The 22085-nt window shown below is 41.4% G+C and overlaps 1 protein-coding gene across 4 annotated transcripts in view; it reads right to left on the bottom strand.

Annotated features, from left to right (window-relative positions):
• Positions 1–22085, bottom strand: part of RNLS (renalase, FAD dependent amine oxidase) — a 262142-nt gene that overhangs the window by 27290 nt on the left and 212767 nt on the right. For all 4 annotated transcript variants that reach the window (XM_081824373.1, XM_081824374.1, XM_081824371.1 and 1 more), the window contains exon 5: positions 19087–19262. In XM_081824373.1, the coding sequence (XP_081680499.1) occupies positions 19087–19262 (176 nt within the window). The remainder of the gene's footprint in view (positions 1–19086; positions 19263–22085) is intronic.

Genomic DNA, 22085 nt, shown 5'->3' with positions numbered 1-22085 from the left:
TTTCTTACATGAGTGCTCCACTGGATTGTACTTTCTGGCATTTTCTCGGAGCCACTGATACCCGTCTTGCAAGTTCTGGTCATGCACTTTCTCTGTGGCAGGGAAGAAAGGTTTCCAGACAGCGACCAGGACTCATACTCTTTTCTCAAATGGTCCTCACATAATTTGTTAATTAAAATATCAAGGGGTTACAGTGGCGGTCCCACTGTTAATCCACCCCAAATAGCCATGTTCACATGTGTGAAAACAACCTCCTGACTGAGTCCTGGTGTATCCCGACTCCGTGGTGTCTCACAAGCAATGAAATATGGCAAATATAAAATGGGGTAAGGGGATGGGGTGATGGGCATTAAGGAGGGCACTTGACAGAATGAGCACTGGGTGTTGTATGCAACTGATGAATCACTAAATTCTACCCCTGAAACTAATTTAAAAAATGGGGGAAGGAGAGAAGTATGGTGGGTACTTAATATGAGTAAATGCATAGCAAGTCCAAAGATAATGAGCAGCAGGATCCTTGAAGCAGGGCTTTTTCTGGTCACAGCATCTCTGGGTCCCTATGCGACTGTCTTCAGCATTGCTAGTTTAAACCCTCCACGTTCTCAGTTCATCCAAAGGAACAGCCTCAGGTGAAACCGACAGAGAATCAATCTGTTCCTTTCCAAAGGTAAACGTATGGATTCCAGGACCACGTGTGGTTGTCTTCCCAGCCCATTCATCTCCTCACCCCTGCGATTGGGGTGACCCCTGTGCCGCATCTCCGGACAGATGCCACTAATTGATTGTGGCATTCTTTCCCATGGAGCCCAGATGTGGCCGAAGCATCCTCCCCACCTGATGGCTTCAGGCAGATCAACTGGACTTGGCACTTGAGAGGAATCCTATAAAACCATCCTGGGTTCGAAGCCTGAAGAGCAACCACGTAATTACAAATAAACGAATTAAATATTTTTCACTGTTTTTTTTTTTTCTTCTTTTCTCATGAAGCCAGGAGAGTATGATGCATTGCTTTTGTCCAAACCAGACATGTTTCAGAGCCAAGAATTAGGAGCACATCAGGAGTGATTTCCTCTAGATGATGCCAGACACCCACTTCTCATTTCTTCTAATAACCACCCCCAGCCCTTAATTCCTAACGTCCCTCCATGCCTTTGTCCCTCCATGGGTCACAGTGGGGCTTTGACAGCCGTGTGAAAATAAGACAGGTACTTTGGCTCTGGCCACAATACTACAAAACTATCAGGGTTCATGGGAAAAGTAGGGTTGGAGCAGATAATTCGAAACCGATAGAACTCTGACCCGAGCACTAACACAAACAATACGCATCATAGTAGAGTGACCAGCATGATGGACGTTCTCCCAGCCTCTGCATCTAGTGACATCTCTGTGGCTTAGGCTTCCTCCTTCAAGATATAGGCCCTGGGGGGCAGTTGCTCCTAAAAGACCATTTTTTAAAAGATTTTATTTATTTATTTGAGAGAGAGAGCACAAGCAGGGGGAGCAGCAGAGGGAGAGGGAGAAGCAGACTCCGCGCTGAGCAGGGAGCCCGATGTGGGGCTCGATCCTGGGACTCTGGGATCATGACCTGAGCCGAAGGCAGCCACCCAACCAACTGAGCCACCCAGGCATCCCTAAAAGACACCATTTTGATTTAAATTTAAAATATCCAGGATGTAGCCTTCTTCATCAATTCATATTTCACTGAGGGGGAAATGTCTTTGTGATTTCGTCATCAGCACCGACAGGTTTGTGGAAGAGCTTACCAAGGCAGAAAACCCAACGGTTGTTAAGGCCACCATGACAACCACGGTTTGTCCTAAAGAAAGGCACCTCTGGAGGTTTTCAGGTTTTTCTTCAGACCTCCCTATTTGCTAAGGCTTCCTCTTTGCTTGTGAGGAAATTTACCCAGAGCGCTTGAAAACATAAACATGTCCGAGACCGATACTATTCCCCATGACACTGATTTTCTAGTTTGCAATTGCATTTGAAATAATTCACATTACAAACCAACCAACCCAGGTGCTATAAATGACTGAGTACTTTTATGGCTTTCTTACGTTGCCTTATGTTCCTGAGGGTCACGTCAATCGGACTTGCGTATGCCTGCGTCTTGGACAAACGGAGATGTCTGAGGCTTCCCTTGTGCTTTTGATAATCACACTGAATTTTTAAAATTGATTTCTAACAATTCCAGTGTCGGAGGGTGGCTCTTACCTCCGACTGTTCCCGGCATCCGGGGAAAGCTTACTGTCTCCTAGTTGCACACTAACTTGACGGGGGCAAGCTCTGAGTGACAGTCCCCTTCTGAGCTATGGGCCACACCGGCAATATGAATAGCTAGAAGGGCTGAGATGATATGGGGCTGATTCCTACATTTCTTCACTTCCTCTACTCTGCAGACAGTAAAAACCTGAACCCTCTACTCTGCAGACAGTAAAAACCTGAATCCATGCCATGGTACATAAACAGCAGAAATTGAATACTTGGTTAACTTATTCTTTTATGGCCTCAATGCAAAGCTCAAAGATAGTGGTTCCCAAAAGTCAATCTATTGCAAGAAGAGAAAAAATAAGGAGAATTATGAGCTTTTTCACAGAGCTAAATGTATTCTACTTATAAATTGGTTATGAGGTTCTATCTTTGCTATTTTTTTTTTTTTTTGGTTATTCCTTCCATTAAATTCTTGTGGCCGTGTTTTTACTTTTTAAATTCTTAATTGCAGAATGCAAAGATAGCAATATTATACTGGTTCCCAAAACATTTAGAGGGATTTTACTGGTCCATGAAATAAAAATGCTTGGAACCACTACTACGCAGTGAGGTGCTTGATGTGGCTCAGAGCACAGAGATGTTCAGCCTGAGGAATGTTTTCCATAAAGGGGGTGGGGGTGCTGGGAAGCGGAGGTCAGCTTGCAGAAACCACCAGTAATCTCAGGTAACACTGCATAACCTTCGTTTGGACTTGGTGAGTAGGTAAGTAATTTTTAAAAATGGAATAAAATCTTGTGTACGACTCATTTCCCAGAAACTTGTGCAATCTCTCTTCTATCCAAATATTCATCTAGCTAGAACTAGAATCTGGGGTAACACATCCTTCATCTGTTCACCTGCAGCTAAATACTCAGGTAGTAAACTTAAGGCTGTAGAGAAAAATCGGGGTTAGGGGAAAAGGCTTCATCAAATGCAGAATAAATGCCTACCTTCAAACTGCATGAGGCTAGGGAGAAAATGTGGTCTGTGTTGATTCTATGTATACATTTCCCCATTCCTACCACGTTCCCAAGGCACTGGTTTGAAGCATCTATCATATTCCTGTTTACAAAAACAGGGAGAAATGTAAACAAAAGGACGAGAGACCAGGGCTTGTGCTCATGTTAGTGGAAATGTCTGTTTACATCTTTATAGATGGGGATCCAGCCCAGGCGGTCTAAAAGGATGAGACTTCATTGATGGGTCAGTGAAAAATAATATTAACCCCTCAGCATTTTTTTCTTGAGGAAAAAAAAATGTGTGCTATTGGCTAAATTAAAAATGTAGTGTTTCTATCCCTTTCTTTTATTTTTTAAAAAAAATCCCTTTGGGGACTAATGAAAATGCCGTAAAAGGTTGCTGATTCCGCTACACTTAACTCACCAAATTGCAATCTGGTAAGAAATATTTGTTATTTAAAAGCTTTGCAAGTCCTCAGAAACAGGGAGCTACGGGGGTTGTTTTGTTTTGTTGACGGTTATTTTTTTTTCATTTTCGTATTCCCTGCATCTCCTCCTCCATTGTATGTGGCTGGTGTTGAATAAATGTTTGCTCAAAGGATGTGTGCACATGGGCCCACCAAAAACTAATTCAAACTTTTGAAAGTTTTAAATTCTCTGTGTTCGAATGGTCTTTAAACGTGGAGGAACTTTTTCTTCTCTCTATGATAATAATTTTCTTTATTGTTGTTTCAGTCTCTGAAATTTCCTTTACCTTCGGAATTACCGTGTTACTTACTTCCTTCTGTGTCATCGCCCTCGACACCTGCCCATTCTAACTCAGCTCTTCCTCTTTTGCACCGTCCAGGAGACCACTCTTCTTCGGGTACCTATGCTCCTTTCTCTGACCCCCAGAAAGCGGGATTCGCGGCCTCAGGCTCACCTTTTGTAGATCCCAGGCAAAGGCACCGGGGGTATCTGACTCAACCTGAATTTCAAAACAGCAAGTGAAGACAGTTTCCTACCCAGACAATTCCACCTCACCTCATAAAATGGTACCGTGAAGAACACCCTGGAAAGTGTGTAAGATCGAACTAGACGAGTGTGTATGTGTGAACATGAGTGTGTGTGCGGGGGCGTGATAGGACATACAGATGTTTGTCTTTATTTTTAAAACTGGAGACCCGAGTGACCCAGTCCGCGATGTTTCTAGTTCATGTCAAAGCGGCAGTGAGCCTGCACAGACATGAAGTCTAAATATTCCTTTAAATAACTTTCTTTCCTGGGACAAGGGGAATGCATTCTAGAAAGCTCTAGGTGTCAGGGAGGAAAGAAACCAATTCTTCTGGGTGACCTAGCCAACTTATGTCTTTATCTTTTAAAAGTTCTCTCTTAGAACAGTCAACTCTCTGTGCTCAGAGGTTTGTGGTACAGCCCGAGGTCCTACACATATGGAATATATTTGCCGTATGATTAAGACAAGTGATGATACGGGTTATTTCTTAACCATACGCTGCATATTATTGAAGATAAGTGATACTGAGAACTGGGATAATAATGATAAATGGGAGGGCTGATTATTCCACTTAGTCTATTTTTAGGCATATTTCCTTAAAAAAAAAATTGCACTTCTTGTGGCCACTGGTGTTTGAGAGTTTCCTATGTTACAGTCCTCTGTATTCACAAAGAGCTTTATCAACATTGTTAATTGGTTCTTATGCATTATGTTCATCACATCCTCTTGCTTCTGTTCAACACGTCTTTCCGGTGTTCTATTATATTTAATGGTGATTTCATAAACCCGTTTCTTTGTTGTGCTTTAGGGAGAAGGTTTGCTTGTGCTGTGGGCTCCCGGCTGCAGAACTCTGTGTCTGGGACTACGGACAGTCGCTGTAAAATTACTATTGGTTGGAATACCCTAGGTGTGAAGAAAGTGATGTGGTTTGGTCAATTCTCAGTGGAGCTTTTCGCTTTATTGGTATTTGTCTATTCTATTTTAATAAACCATGGGGTAGATGTGAGCAGGAAGCGCCACAAATCAATTATATGATCCATGTAGCAGCTTTAGTGGGGCTTGAACGGTGAAGGACATATTTTGCTCAAACTGTATATTCAATTCCTGAGGTCTATATTCAACCTGTTTAGAGATCTATTCTATCTTTCAGAGTCCTGAAAACACTGGAGCAGTCTATTTCGACGAGGAGTTGTTCACAAGCACACAATCAAGAATGAGATACTGTTTTCCCTAGTACTCTTGCAGTGATAACAGACAAAACAATGGTCGTATTACAGTCCCCTTTAGAGTTTTTAATTTAATAGGAAATTCTCCTGCCCTTCAGCAAGGTTTAGTATATTCATGCATAAACTCTACAAATATGTGTAGTTGGCAAGCCTGCGTAGGGTGCTGGGGGGACAGGCCAGAAGGTGATCTAACAGACTGGGATCCTCTTGTTTTCATCTAAATATAAACGTTGTGCCACAGTCTCTCCAAGGCTCCAATTGCTTGGGATCCTAGGATGCAGAAGGCCAAAAACGCTTTGGATATGTGAGTCTAGACATGAAGCTAAAATCATCTTTCCTACTCAAGTGGGCCTAATCATGACTTCTCCCCCATTTAACAGCAGCTTGGTTCCCCGCCAATTCAATCCTTCTGCGTCACTTCTCTCACTCCATTTCCCTTCTTTTTCTTTTTTTTTTTCCCCCTTCTTTTTCTTCATGACCCAGAAGCACAGCTATTATTTTCTTCTGGTCCTCAATCGTGCTGAATGAACCCAATGGCTTTTTGTTTGCGCTGTGAGATTTTGGCCGAAAGATTGCCGCCAGTTTGATCTTCAGATCCAGAAACAACCCCCTCCTTTCTACTTCCAATACTGTGAAATTAAAAGAATCAACGCTTGTGCTCCTCAGAGAGACAATAATGGAGGATAAAAAACAAGTGGTTTGAAAAGTCGGCTTAAATGAGGTATAAATTATATATGGTGAAATTCAACCTTGTTTATGTGTACCGTTTTATAAATTTTAACAATGTACACAGTCATGTTAACTACCACAACAATAATACAGAGAACATTTCTGTCACCCCCCAAAATTTCCCTTGAGCCTCTTTGTAGGTTCATCTCCTTCTCCTAGTCATAGCCCTTGCCAACCACTGATCAATTTTCTGTCCCTACAATTTTACCTATTCCAGAAAGCCATTCAGGTAGAATGATACGGTAGATAGCCTTTGAGTATGGCTTCTTTCACTTAGATAATGCTTCTGAGATTCACTCATGTACTGCAGATAGTAGCAGCCTGTTTCATTTTATTACTGAGTAGTTTTTCATGTATGGAGGTATAACGTTTTGCCCATGTACCACGTGATGAATATTTGGGTTATTTCCAAGTTTGGGGCAATTATTGATAAAGCTGCTATGAACATTTGCAAATAAGTTTTTATATGGATGTATGTCTTCATTTCTCTTGGGTAAATCCCTAAGAGTAGGGCCCTTGGGTCAGATGGTAAGTGTGTATTTAACTTCGTAAGAAACTATGAAAGTGTTTTCTAAAGGGGCTGGTGCCATTTTGCATTCCCGCAGTGCTAGGTGAGGATTCCATTTATATCCTCACCAACACTTGGTACCTTCAGAGTTTTTGATTTGAGCCACTCTAGTAGGTGTGTTATGGCATCTCATTTTAGTTTTAATTTACATTTCCCTAACGACCAGTGATGTTCAGCATTTTTTTGTGTGGATTGCCATCCAATCTCTTCTTTTTTGTGTGTGCTAAAATACATATGACATTAGTAGTAGCCACTGGCAAACACTTATCTGCTTTCTTTCGCTACGGATTTGCCTATTCGAGATACTTTATATAAGTGGAACCATTCAAGATGTAGTCTTTGTGTCTGGTTTCTTTCACTTAGCACAATGTTTTCAAGGTTTATCCACATTGTAGCATTTATCAATACCTCATTGCTTTTTTTTTTGTCCTTCAAATATTTAATATGTGTATTCTATATAATTTCCCATGGGTCCTCTTATTAGAACTATGTTAAAGACAGATTTCCCACCTAACAGTTGATTTATTTTACAGAGAGAGAGCAGGGGGTGGGGCAGAAGGTGAGGGGGAGCCCAATGTGGAGCTCAACCCCAGGACCCTGAGATCATGACCTGAGCTGAAATAAAGAGTCAAATGCTTAACCGACTACCCAGGTACCCCTTTAATGATTGATTTTTTAATTGAGGTAAAATTCATTGCTTTTTATGCTTGAATGATAATCCATCTTATGGATATACCATATTTTGTTTATCCATTTGTGTCCATGATGGACATTTGGCCTATCTCCACCTTTAGTTACTGTGAATAGTGCTCCTATGAACATCTGTGGACACGGTTTTGTTTGAACACATGTTTTCCATTCTTTTGGGTATATAGGAGGGGGATACTTTGGTCATCCTGCAATTCTATGTATAACTTATTGAGGAACTGCCAAACCGTTTTCCACAACATCCAAACCATTTTATATTCCCACCAGCAAGGTAGGAGCATTCTAATTTCTCCACATCCTTACCAGGATTTGTTTTTCCTTTTTCTTTCTTTCTTTTTTTTCAAATTATATTCATCTTAGTGGGTATGAGATGGTATGTCATTGTGGTTTTAATTTGCATTGCCCTAATAACTAAGGACACTGGGCATCTTTTCATGTGCTTGTTGACCATTTGTATCTCTTCTTTGAAGAAATGTCTATTCAAGTCCTTGACCCATTTTAAAATTGGGTTGTCTGATTTTTTGCCATTGAGTTGTAAGAGTTCTTTATATATTCTGGATTGTAGACCCTTATCAGATAAGTGATTCACAAATATTTTTTCCCATCCTGTGGGCTGTCTTTTTACTTTCTTAATCCTTTGATGCACACAAGTTATTAATTTTGATGAAGTCCAAATTATTTTTTCTCTTGTTGCCTATGCTTTTGGTGTTATATTTAAGAAACCATTGCCAAATACAAGGTTGTGAAGATTCAGCCTTATGTTTTCTTCTAAGATTTTATGATTTTAGCTTGCATAGTTGGGTTTTTAATCCATTTTGGGTAAGTTTTTGGATGGGGTGTGAGTTAAGGGTCCGACTCATTCTTTTGTATGTGGATATCTGGTTGTCCCAGCACTATGTGTTGAAGAGACTATTGTTTCCCATTGAATGTTTTTGGGAAACTTAACAGAAATCAATTAACCATAAGTGTGGGTTCATTTCCAGACTCATGGTTCTATTCCATTAATCTATATGTCTATTCTTATGCCATTACCACATTATTTAGATTAGGGTAGATTTGTAGTAAGTTTGAAAATCAGAAAGTGTGAGTCCTCTAGCTTTGTTCTTTTTTCAAGATTGTTTTAGCTATTTGGGGTCCCTTGCAACTCCATATAAATTTTTGGGTCAGCATTTCTGCAAAGGCCATTGGGAATTTAACAGCGATTACAGTAAGTGATCTATGGATCACTGTGGGTAATATTGCCATTTTAAAATTATTTAAGTCTCCCAGGGGAGCTGGCTGGCTCAGTTGGTAGAGCATGTGCCTCTTGATCTCAGGGTCGTGAGTTCAAGCCCCACATTGGGCACAGAATTTACTTCAAAAACAATAATTAAGTCTCCCAATCTATGAACATACAGTATATTTTCCTGTATTTAAGTCTCCTTTAATTTCTTTCAGCAATGTTTTACAGTTTTCATTGTAGAAAGCTTACATCCCCATGGTTAAATTCATAACCTCTTCTTTAGTAAAGTGCTCTTCCAAATCTTTTGTCCATTTTTAAATAGTTGGGCCATTTGTTTTCTTATTACTGATTTGTGACAGGTCTTTATATCATCTGGATACTAGTCTCTTATCAGATACATGTTTTTACAAATGTTTTCTCCAAGTCTCTGTCTTGTCCTTTCATTTTCTTAACAGTGTCTTTCAAAGACATTGTTTTTAATTTTGATCAAGCCCGATTTATCAATTTATTTTCTTATGGCTTGTGCTTTTTGTATCTTATCTAAGAAATGTTTGCCAAACTCAAGATCATAAAGATTTTCGCCTGTTTTTATCCAGAAGTTTTATACTTTAAGGTTTTATGGTCTATGATCCACGTTTAGTTAATTTTTGCATACAGTGTGAAATGTGGACTTTTGTATCTAAAATGAAACATTCCAATTTCTATTTTGCTACTTACCAGCTGCGTCACATTAGGGAAAACCATGCAACGTGAACCCCAGTTTCTTCATTTGAAGCAAAGATAGTCATATTTACTTCCTGATCTGTTGGAATTGTGAGGATCAAATGGAAAGAAGTAGAAAATTGCTTTCTAAAATCAGAGCATAGATGTTAACTATTATTTCTAGCTAACAGCAGCAGAAGAATGATGATGGGAGAATGTGTCATAATTGGGGGAAAGCCAGAACTCAAACAATTACTGGCAGTAGAGTGAGGTGTTTGAAAGCCCTGGCTTTTAAGGTACTGAGCCTCTATTTCCCAACTTCCTCATCTGTGCAACGGGGAAGAAGCAGACACTCCACAGGGTGCTTGGAGGGTGAAGTGAGTTAAGTACAAAGCCCAGTGAGCTACACAGACTAGGGGATTAATAAATGCCATTTTTTGTGGGGCGCCTGGGTGGCTCAGTCCTTTGAGGGTCCGACTCTTGATTTTGGCTCAGGTCATGATCTCAGGGTCGTGAGGTTGAGCCCTGTGTCAGGCTCCCGCACTGAGCCAGGAGTCTGCTTGAGATTCTCTTCCTCTCCCTCTACCCCTCCCCGAACTGGCACATGCGTGCTTTCTCTCTAAAATAAATATATAAATATTTTTTAAAAATAAATAAAAAATAAATGGCATTTTTGAGAGACAGAGAGAGAATGAATATATAGAAAGAATATATAATGAATACACACATACACACACACACACACACACTCAGTGTAATAAAATGATGATGTGGGCTGTCATGTTTAAAGAGGTACTTTAGACCAAGGTGCAAAGACCAAGGTGAAAAGAAAGAATGCACCTTGTGCTCTCCCACCTCTGGGAAAGTGCATCTGTTGTTGGAACATCATTCCCTCTGCCAGTCTGACTTCATTTTGTAGCTCAAGTGATGTCTTCTCTTAGGAAGCTATGTGTTGCCACTCTCCTCAAACTTTCTGTATTCGGGCACCTGGGTGGCTCAGTTGGTTAAGCATCTGCCTTCAGCTCAGGTCATGATCCCAGGGTTCTGGGATCGAGTCCCACGTTGGGCTCCCTGCTCACTGGGGAGTCTGCTTCTCCCTCTACCCTTCCCCCATGCTCGTTATCCCCCCCACTCTATATCAAATAAATAAATAAAATCTTTAAAAAAACCTCCCTTTGTTCACAGAGTATATTATACATACCTTTCCTATAGCAAACCACATTATCTCATGATTATCTGCTTTTTGGTCAGCTTTGCTAATTATATAGCAAGCTCCTTGAAGGAAGGGAGCTGTCTTTGAGTCTTTAGAATCCTGCATAATGTCTTGCATAGAGTAAGAGCTCAGTATAGGTGTGTGAAATGGAAACATGGACATACATTATTAATTTCTAATGTGGATATAAATAGCTTTGGGCAACTGAACTTTTTTATTTGTTAGTTTTATAGCATAATGCTGATGTCTATCCTAAATAGATCAAGTAGACTTACCCTTTATGGGATAGTGCTGGAATCAGGCCTACTTCTCTTGGGGTGTTCACACCCATACAATAACCTCCATCATCAAGCTTTAAGTAGTAATACTGACTACAGATGAATATATATAGCATTTGCCCAGGAGAAATGACAGACTGCTTTAAAAAGTTTTCTATAAAGTAATGCTGCCCAAAATAATTAGTTCTTCTGAAAAAGTGTGATTCTGAATACATGGCAGGGTCAGTCTCATGAGTACTTAAGAAAAAATGATTTAATTAAATTCCTATGTGTTAAAACATTTAATAGTTTGCATAATATGGAATTTTGTGAAAAGGGGAAATATCTGCTCATAGAAACTTCAATTAAACTGTGACTGTACATCCCTAATTCCATGATCAGAACTTCTCAGCCAATGATCTCACATACATGCAGCTACCTCATAATAAACCGAAGCAACTCATCAGTAATGAGCCAGTGACAAAGAGGTGGGAGATTACGCAATGGAATGGTCAGCTTAGTGCTGACACCTGTAATGTGTCTTGCTGTTGATGGACTGGATCATGCCAGAGTCCACTGATCCCAAAGGGCCTGTTCTGGCTCTCCGTACATTACCAGAAACTCATGGCACATAGGCAAGAGCACTCTTGTGGCCAAAATGTCATGCCAGGAAATGTTGACTCATGGCGTAAATGGCATAAATATGTTTAACTACCAAACACTAAAGAATGTGCAAGTCAGTCTGGGAATAAATAGCAAGAAGCTGAAAAATGTATAAGCTTTAAAAACAACAACAACTGACAAGAGTTCCTTGCATCCACCAAGTCCACCTCTTTGGTCTCACCTTGCTCTGATGTTATTCAATGGTCCCTATGGCACGACTAAGTGTCATAGCACCTGGCACTGAATCAGTCCTTCAGAAACATGCCTTGTCCAGGGCTATTTGCAGAAGTGAAGCAGAGAACACAGAGAAGAGAGAAACTCTGAAAAGAGAGTGCGAAAAATGAAAAAGTAGGACAGCAAGTGGCTGTGAAGAGAGGTAGTCGGGGTGCCTGGGTGGCTCAGTCGGTGAAGCATCTGCCTTCGGCTCAGGTCATGTCAGCGTCCTGGGATCGAGCCCCATGTCGGGCTCCCTGCTCAGTGGGGAGTCTGCTTCTCCCTCTCCCACTCCCCCTGCTTGTGTTCCCTCTCTCGCTGTGTCTCTGTTTGTCAAATAAGTAAATAAAATCTTTAAAAAAGAGAGAGAGGTAGTCAAGAAAAGAAAGCAAGTGAAAGGGACGCACGAGCTCGGCTCCTAGGAAATGACCCCATGTCCTCTCTTCCTCCTCTTGCTATGCGTTTAGTAATATCTCCCGAGAACTTGCTTCGTACTAGCGTCTGTGGTGAATGTTTTCCACCGTGTTGCCCCATTTCATTCCAACCACAACCCTATGAGCCAGGTTCAGTTGTTACTGGTCACAGATGGGCCCTGAGACTTGGTGTGGCAGTCTAGCTTGCTCAGAGGCCCACCAAAAGCCAGGCTTTCAACCTAAATCTGTTTGATGCCAGAGTCCAAGATCATAATCACATCATTAAAAATCTAGAAATTATAAAGCACAAATATGGGAGAAAAATCAGAAGGACCAATAGAGTATGATTTTACTGTGCACGTAAACTACCAAGCAACACAAGGAACGTACTTGAACTGATAAACACAATGGTTATTTTTTTTTCAGAGTACTTATCCTGGGAGGCCGTATGTTTGAATCTGTAACGTTTAAGAAAAGTGTCAAAATTGACCATCCATTTTATTAAAAAGATTTAAGTCCAAATGGCTTTGTTCCTAAAACATTGAATTCAAGCTCAAATTCTAAAGACCTGATCCAACCAATGATAGGCCAAAGAATACATGCCAGGCTCTGAAAGACATGCCCCATCTTGTGGAAATAAGGGTGTAGCTTATCAAGGTGACTATTTTGAAGAGGACAATCCTTGGGGTTTATAATTTTGGTATTTTCGTGCAAGCAGTCACTGCCTTCTAGTTCCAACCCAAGCAAAACAAGATAACGAGGGCGATACACCAGGAAATGGGTAAGAAAGAAAAAGAAAAAAATGAGAATATGAATTGCTACTTGACCTTCCAGGGATGACCTAGACACCATCACACATCCAAAATTAATCTCAGAGGGCAAGAATGTAAGTACTAGGTGGCCTCAGGCTCTTTGGTGTGTGCACCTTCTCCCCCCACCAAGCACAAACAACTAAGGAAAATTCTGGCCATAAGCTGTTGTACATTCCTTCTTTTCTCTTTTATTCTTTCTACTCCTGGCAAGGACTATGCCAACTGAGGTAATGAGGAAGCCAAAATGGGAAATTTGCACTAAAAAGGGTGAAGAGTTACTTGTTTAAGGAAAAAAAAAAGGTTAAAGTGAAGAATGTGAACGGGAGGTTGAAGGGAGGACAACAGGAAGAGATGAGCCCACAGGGCTGCTGGTCAGGGAAACTTCAGTGGGGAATTAAGAGGTAAAGGTGCACAGGGAAGGTGTGGGGGAGCTTCCAGAAGCGGGAGATACAGAGAATGAGAAGAGAGACTTCCAAAAGTGCTGGCAAGGATGACAAATGTTGGATATTCTTTAAAGTTTCATAAAAGGTATTCGTAAAGATTGGAGTTACAGGCCCACCTTGGAGGTATCACGAGTTTGGTTCCAGACCACCACAGTAAAGCAAGTATTGCAATAAAGTGAGTCAAATGAATTCTTTTGGTTTCCCATGCATGTAAAATTTACATTTACACTGTACTGGAGTCATTTAAGTGTGCGATAGCATTATGTATTCAAAAACATACATACTTTAATTTAAAAGTATTTTATTGCTACAAAATGCTCACCATCATCTGAGCTTTCAGAGAGTCATAATCACTGAGCATAGATCACCATCATAAATACAATAATAAGGAAAAAGTTTGAAATATTGTGAGAATTATCAGAATGTGACACAGAGACATGAAGTGAGCTCATTCTGTTGGAAAAAAAATGGCGCCCATAGATTTGCTCAACCCAGTGTTGCCAGAAATCCTAAATTTGTTAAAAAAACATAGTATCTATGACATGCAATAAAGCCAAGTGCAATAAAATAAGGTATGCCTGTATTTTAAATTTCTTTTGGTTGTGGAATTGTGTTTCTTTGACTGCAACACAAGACTGGGCTGAGAAGAGCTCTTGATTTATGCAGGATATAGTAGAATAAACTTTATAGCAGGTACTCTTAACGTGGGACTCATGGGAGGACTAAATCCTCATAATTGTATGCAATTTTTGTGGCCATGTGTACATATATATTTTGAAATGATGAGAACCTTCATGCTCATAGTCTTTATCAGATTCTTTTTTTTTAAAGATTTATTTATTTGAGAGAGAGTGTGTGAGATCGGGGGGGGAGGGGCAGAGAGAATCTCAAGCAGACTCCTGGCTGAGTGTGGAGCCCAACTTGGGGCTCCATCTCACGACCCTGAGATCATGACCTGAGCAGAAATCAAGAGTCCAATGCTTAACTATCTGCACCACCCAGGCACCCCTGCTTTTATTTAGATTCTTAAAGAGTTCATGATTCGTCTTAAAAATATGAACAGACTGCCACTAGGGAGAGAGGAGGCATTCTCTCAGGGCAAAAGACCAAGTTAAAAAAAAAATGTAACTACAGAAGATACCTGATTTCTAATTGTACTGCAAAAGCTTAAGAGGTTAGTCTGGATCCATTTATTTTGCCAGAGATACCAACATCTTCCTTCCCTCCCCTTAAATTCCTCTCCTGATTTCCTTGGTATTTGAAAATACATTCAGTGGTTTTTTTCTTTGTTGGTTTGTTTTTGTTTTAAAGACAGTACTCCATGAGTGTGCTAAATAAATCAGGGGAAAGAACGACTGGCATTTTCGGGGACTCAAGAAAGGTGGGGGAAAATCAGAGTTCAACTCACAAGCAAATCACAGACATTTATGATAGTTGGAGCAAGGCATTGCAAGAAGCCCTGAAACAGGGCGCCTGGGTGGCTCAGTTGGTTAAGCGACTGCCTTCGGCTCAGGTCACGATCCTGGAGTCCCCGGATCGAGTCCCGCATCGGGCTCCCTGCTCAGCGAGGAGCCTGCTTCTCCCTCTGACCCTCCCCCCTCTCATGTACTCTCTCATTCTCGCTCTCTCAAATAAATAAATAAAATCTTTAAAAAAAAAAAAAAAGAAGCCCTGAAACAAGGGAAAAAAGCACAGTACACAGCAGTGAGAGTATTAGGGTCATCGGACTGCTCACCTGTCCCGTCGAGGTACACGGGAAGGCATTTGCAGCAATTACTCTCCTACTGAAGGCATTAATGCATCATGCTGGTCTCAGAAGCCTTCATGCAACGCATCACAGCTTAGACATCCAATTCTATGAGCTGGATAAACATTTAAATTCTGGAGGGCAAAGAGTGCCAAAGGGAGGACTGAGAACCCTGAAAACCTGCCATTGCTTTGCTAAGTTTGTTCAAACCACCTCCTCAGGTGTTTTATGCAAACCCGAATGGGAGGCACAGAGCAGCTCCCAAGTCTTTGACACACGCCTTCCTCCTTCGTCCACCTCTTTCTTCCCAGCAGAGCTGCGCCCACAAGAATGCACCGTGATCTTACTCAAGACCAAAAATTCAGCCCAGTGTCTTTGAAGAAGGCCGTCAGCAAATCTTAGTCCCTGGGGTTCGGGGACCCGGGTCCCAGGCATGCCGCAGGCATTTGTTAAATGCTTATTGAGTCAATGAGTAGCTAAATGAGTAATGAACAGACATCGTGCACCCTTTCCTGTCACTGTGGGTCTGTAACTTTAAAGGCAGCCCAGGACGTGGGAGAGCAGTAGTGGGGAAACTAGAATGCCCCCCCCCATATGCCCTTACCCCTTTCCCATAGCAGACACTTCCTTAGAGGGGCTGGAGCCTGGAAGGGGGTTGCTCTCCCTGGAGCTTTGATGACGACAGCAGGAGGTACTGCCTCATAAAGGCATCTACCAAGGAAGTCTGGAGGGAAAAGGGTGTGGTAGGCAGAAATCGCACTCCCCCCAACCCTGTCCAAAGATGCCCACATCCCAATCCCCAGCACCTGCGAATGTGATGTTGCATGCCGAGGGAGAATGAAGGTTGCAGCTGGAATAAACGTCGCTGATCACTTGAGCCCAAGATGGGGAGATTTTCCTGGAACATCCAGGCAGGCCCAAAGTAATCACAAGGTCCTCAAAGGAAGAGTAGGGGCAGACACAACAACCAGAGGGACGCACAATGAGGATGTGACGAACTGTTGCTGACTCTGAAGGTGGAGGAAGGGCCCAGAGCCAAGGAATGTGGGCAACTTCTAACAATTGTAAAAGGCAAGAAAATGGTTCCTCTCCTAGAGACTACAGAAAGAAATACAGCCTGCCCACACTTCGATGTTAGTCCATGAAACCCGTCCTGGACTGCTGATCTCCAGAGCTGTAAGATAGTAAATTTATGTTGTTTTACGCTCCTAAGCCGGTGGTGGCTTGTTGTAGCAGCCTCATGACACAGCGGGTCAGTGACAGGCAGGGAAGGACAGGCAGGTGGGAAGACTGGTTTTGTCCTTATGAGCCAAGGGATCTTTGGGAATTTCTTTCATGGCTTTGAGGCTTTGGTTTTCTCATCGCTAGAGGGGGTTAAAACTAGCAACCTCATCAGACTACTTTCAATGTTAAATGAGATCACATATTTGAATGGCCCAGCTCCTGGCTTGCACACTATGGGTGCTCATGATTCCTGATCCCCACCCCCTTCTCCTCTACCCTTGACAGGGCAGGGATCGCAAAAGAAGAGAAAAAAGGGAAAAAAATCAAATGAATGGAGACAAAGGGGTCTAGGATGGGGAATCCACACCACCCACTGCTGCCTGGGGTGTGGGATGCCAGTTCTGTGGTCTCCCGAGGATTTCATAAAATGAGGGTTTGAAGGGCTCTACCATTTGTCAGAAAGAGGGGGGAGTGTGAAGAATAGGAGACATTTGGGGTGGAACAGGAGAGGGAGAGGAGGAAAAGAAAAGGAACATAGGGTGGGACCTAGACTAGAAGACATGGGTAGGATTTCCCCAGTATGGGGACTGCACCTCTGCTCAGAAATGAATGGAAGTTCAAAACCAATGGGTGGTTCCTCTTTCTTTTCTGTTCCTCTTTCTTTTCTGTTCCTGTTCCTACACAATCCTTCCCTTCAGTCTATGCACATAGTAGACCATATTCATACACGTGCATCAGTGAGCTTATTGAAGGTAGAGCATGTGTTCCGGGATGGCAAGGGAAGAGGGGTGCACACATTTATTTATGTCAAATTTCAAAGGTTACAATGGACCTTTGAAAAGCACTGGCAAAATGTTCTCTTGGGAATAATAACCAAAAACTAGTTAAATCCTATTATGTCTCTGGATCTGTCATTCCTTATTCCTTTTTCTGAGGTGATATGGGAGATTATCTATCTATCTATCTATCTATCTATCTATCTATCTATCCATCCATCTATCCATCTATCTATCATCTATCCATCCATCCATCTATCATCTATCTATCCATCCATCTATCCATCTATCATCTATCTATCTACCTATCATCTATGTATCATCACCGTCATCTATCTCACGATGTAGGCAAGATCTCTGCCATAAATGATGATGTTATGTTCTGTAGGGTGATGCTCAAGGTACTATGAGAAGGTTATGGATGCTGGAAAATGCAAACTTCTAAGTTTTAATGAAACAACTTACTCCCTTTTAGATTTTGCAGCCAATGTAGATTTTGTGACAACAGAGCTGTAAATGCACTGGGTTAATTTCAAAAGAGAATATCCAAATTGTAATAAAAATCATGGCTAGGGTTTGGATGTACTTTGTATTCAAATATTTTTTATTAAATTTTGTGATATTGCACAAACTTTGAATAGGTCATTTTGTGGTTGGGGCAAATCTATTTCTATTAACACATTTTAAGTTTGAAGAAATAAGTTGATTTTAACCCATCTTTCCAGCTTATTAAATTATTTTGCGGAAGTCACAAGAAGAAACTCACAAACTATTGTTCCTTTTAAAGGAATATTTATAAATTGCAAAAGGACTTGCCGTGTAATACATCTAGCTTCAAATTACAGTAACAAGATGATTTCCCTGTCTTCTTTTTCAAACCAACCTAAAATTGAGTTAGTAGCACATAAAGACATTAGCTATTGAGATTTTTTTCAATGCTTTTAAAAGGAAAAAGTAAAGTCTTCTAAAGTGACCATGATACGTTTAAGTAAATATTTTCCCCAAAGTTCCCTGTATAATTGAACTTGAGAAGACACAGGTAAACACACAGGCATGCTGCAGTATTTTAGAAAGTAATTTACCATTTCCTCTGATTTTTGGAAAGCCCTGCATGTAAAATATACAAAATCTGCTGCAATTTCTCACAATACCATTTTTTCCTAAAGGTTTCCCAAGTTGGGTAACCAGCAGCGCTGATAAATCGGTTAGTCCACGGGCTCGGAGATCTTGGGGTAAAATAGTCACTGCTGCTTTTCTCTTCTGCCCTTTGCCGCAACTGTCCCCAAACGGCTTTACAACTGAGTTTACAGATCAAAAGACTTCTTCTACAATTACTTGCAAACTTCTGTTGGAATATGCAGAGATTTTCAGAAAAGTCAACATTTACTTAGTGCAAGGAGCCTGAAGTCTGAGCTAGCCGAGCGATCAGCAGGTTTATCTAACCCAGAAAAACAACTCAAGTAGCTGAATTATACAGGTATTCACTTTTGTCCCCCAAGGAGCTTTGCTGGCGGCAGTCAAAACCAAAGTGGGAACTTAATAAAAATGAAAATTGTGGTAGCAAAATACACTTACAAGGTTAATTTGACATATTGCAAAAAATTGGGGAGGTTAAAGTGGTTTCTATATAACCACAGTCCTGATTTAGAAAAACCCCAGAGAAACAGCTGTATTATGATATATAACCGGCCTTGCCTGCATAGGAAACCCCAGCTTTTGGGTGTGTAAGTCTCGAGATGCTAGATTTTGGGGAAAATTGTACGCAGCTCTCATCGAGAAATAACGGGCTAGTAAGACCTGTAGAAGTTTACGGTTACACATGAGGCAAACAAATATTTGCTCCAGAGATCACATCGTTCATTTCTTGAACTACAGAGTGGAAGAGATGAGAAAAAGGAGTCCGTTCTGCTGACTCAGTCAATTCTGATGAAGAAAATTATGTCCTCACCCGCGGATTCTCTGCTTACCTGAGAATGTCTCCATTTCTGGCATTTGGTCGCAACTGGTCGAGGCAGGCCTGGCAAGATGCCTTCCAGATTCTGGAAGATTAGCTCCTGCACATCCTCGGTGCTGTGCTCCAAGTGGGTGACTCCAAACGGGACAGTGGTGTGAACCACAAGGGAAGGCCCGATTTCGGATGACTCTAGTGTTAAGAGGAACACAAGGACACATCTTGAAGCAGGTTAGAGTGAAGTATCTGTCAACATTTCAAGCCAGGTTTAAGAATGAATCACAATCGGGGTGCCTGGGTGGCTCAGTCGTTAAGCGTCTGCCTTCAGCTCAGGTCATGATCCCAGGGTCCTGGGATTGAGCCCCGCATTGGGCTCCCTGCTCAGCGGGAAGCCTGCTTCTCCCTCTCCCACTCCCCCTGCTTGTGCTCTCTCTCTCACTGTGTCTCTCTCTGTCAAATAAATAAATAAAATCTTTAAAAAAAAAAAAAAGAATGAATCACAACAACCAGACAATAAATAGAGGGAAAACGGACTCTAATCTTGGACCTCCAAATTAGGCTAACTCTGAAATTCAAAATCAAGCTTCTCTGAAGAGGAGGACAGAGTCACGATGTATTTTAGAGAACAAATCTTTAGATCTTGCTGAAGAACCAGAAAGAAGGAGAAGAAGAACACCCAGTAATTTCTGCCTTGGGTAAAATCCAATTGATTGGTGTGTTCATCTTCTCCCATCCACTAAATTATAAGTTCTCCAGGGCAGGAGCTGTTTCTTTTTTTTTTTTTTTTTAAAGATTTTTTTATTTTTTTTTTTTATTTTTTTATTTTTTTTTTAGGAGCTGTTTCTTATATATAGCTTATACTCTCCTTAAATTCTGAGAACAAAGTAGATGTTCAGTAAACACTTACTCATTTTCTGTTAAACAAATTGCAAAATATTTTGTTGAAATTATATTAATGCCAGAATAAAATATCTTTACCATGTTCAAAAAAAAAATCAAGCTTCTCTCTAAAAATGGGTTTGACTTCATATTCTTTATCTTTGAAGCAGCATTAAGAGTAAAACCTCCTTCATTCATCACATGGAACTACTTTCCATTTTTGTTTGCCATTGAGGTTTTTTGTTTTTGTTTTTTTTGCTATATTTTCACAATTTCAAATAATGCACGTCGGCTTTGTACCTTTCACTCTTTCGTGGAATACGGAAAATCAGATGATGTTTTAAGTTGAAAGCAAAGTGACCGAGGCATTACAAAACACACTGTTGGCAGGAATGTTAAGAGTTTGCCTGTTATTACAATTTCAAATCATGTAGAAGGGAAAGTTGAGGGGAAACAATCATAGATCTAAAACGCATGAAATAGGGGCACCTGGGTGACTCAGTCGGTTAAGTGTCTGCCTTCGGCTCAGGTCATGATCCCAGGGTCCTGAGATCGAGCCCCTCATCGGGCTCCCTGCTCAGCGGGGAGTCGGCTTCTCCCTCTACCCCTCCCCCCTGCTCATGATCTCTCTAATAAATAAATAAATAAAATCTTAAAAAAAATAAAATGCATGACATAATAAGACAGTTGGTGCTTTCCCCCACCTTATTGAAAGAAGAGAATATTGAAGTATACAAGGTCCTGACAGGGATTGGCAAACCTGATTCTGGAAATTCTAATTTCGCACTGTCAAGGGTAAGACAATGATCTATTTGGGGCAGGTTTGTTTGAACAGTTTTACACACTAAAAAAACCCCATGGCACAACGTTAAGCCACTTACTTGCTATATGCCCACTTGCCCTCTTTTCATTTTGGGGTTTTGTTTTGTTTCGTTTTCTGTAACATCAGAATCTTAGTACCTATCCCACAGGTCTGCGGTGGGGATTATAGAAACTAACGCCCGTGAAGAGCTTGGCACAATTTCTGGCATCGAGCAGGGGCTGCATCAATGTGAGCTATGAGAACAGAAGCAATACACCGGATATAGACAAAAGAAAAGGTCCGTGGTGTTGCCCACATGACAGGTGTAAGGTTTTTTTTTTTTTTTTTTAAGTACTTCATTTTTACCCCACTGCTCTCTGCCCAGAGAATCCTGGATTGTGAATTTTACAGCAAAACGCAAGGGAAGGGGGAGTCCCAAAATGCTGTGAGCATTTCAAAGTCAAGTGAGTGCTTCCAAATATTTTCATATGCACGAGGTGGGAGAGCTGACTTCGGAATCTGTGCAGTAAATACAGTGTAAGGAGATGGTCCTCTGTTTCCACCCCACAGGAGCTTGAAAGAGGACACAGAGGGGCCCCCTCTGAACATTCAGTGTTTAATCCCCCAGGGGAGGACCCCAGAGTTCAAACCCTCAAATCTTGTCACCCATGGAGCACCTGGTTGGCTCAATCCGTAGAGCGTGTGACTCTCGACCTCGGGGGCTGTAGGTTCGAACCCCACATCGGGTATAGAGATTACTTCAAAATAAAATCTTAAAAAAAAGAAAAAAATCTTGTTGCCCACCTTGCCCCAGGGAATGTTCTTTCGGTTCCCAGGTAATAGATTAAGGGAGGCTTGCTCCCAACAAGGGGGTTTCAATCCCACCCCACTTCTGTTAGGTACCAAATCTTCCCAAAGACAGAGAAAGCTACTGGGTCGACCTTCTGAAGCAGAGTTGGGTTCTGAGCTGGCTTATCGATGGCAGGCTTCCAAGGAGAGTGAATGCTCGCCACATGCTGAGAATCTGAAGGTTGCACTGACCCAGCCATTTGCTCGGCGGGGCGGGGGGGGGGGGGAGGGTCGTAACATTACTGAGGGCAGTGATGGTGCCTCACCAGCTCTCTCCCATTTACGTTAGCCATCCACTCCAAGAAGAACAGTAAAAAAAGGAAACTTAAGACCCAAAATGAAACCGTTCTTGCATGACAATGAGAGAACAACCTGGCTGCTTGTTTTTATTGGAATCAGACAAAAATTTTCAACAGCACTCACCATAGCACAGATCTGTACCTCTGAAACAAATAATGCAATATATGTTAAGAAAAAAAAAAAAA

The sequence above is a fragment of the Leptonychotes weddellii genome, chromosome 6 (genome assembly GCF_054177405.1).
Source record: "Leptonychotes weddellii isolate Sample4059 chromosome 6, ASM5417740v2, whole genome shotgun sequence".
In the NCBI taxonomy this organism is placed as follows: domain Eukaryota; kingdom Metazoa; phylum Chordata; class Mammalia; order Carnivora; family Phocidae; genus Leptonychotes; species Leptonychotes weddellii.
Note: the sequence above shows the minus strand (reverse complement) of the source record. Positions and strands in the feature narration are given on the sequence as shown.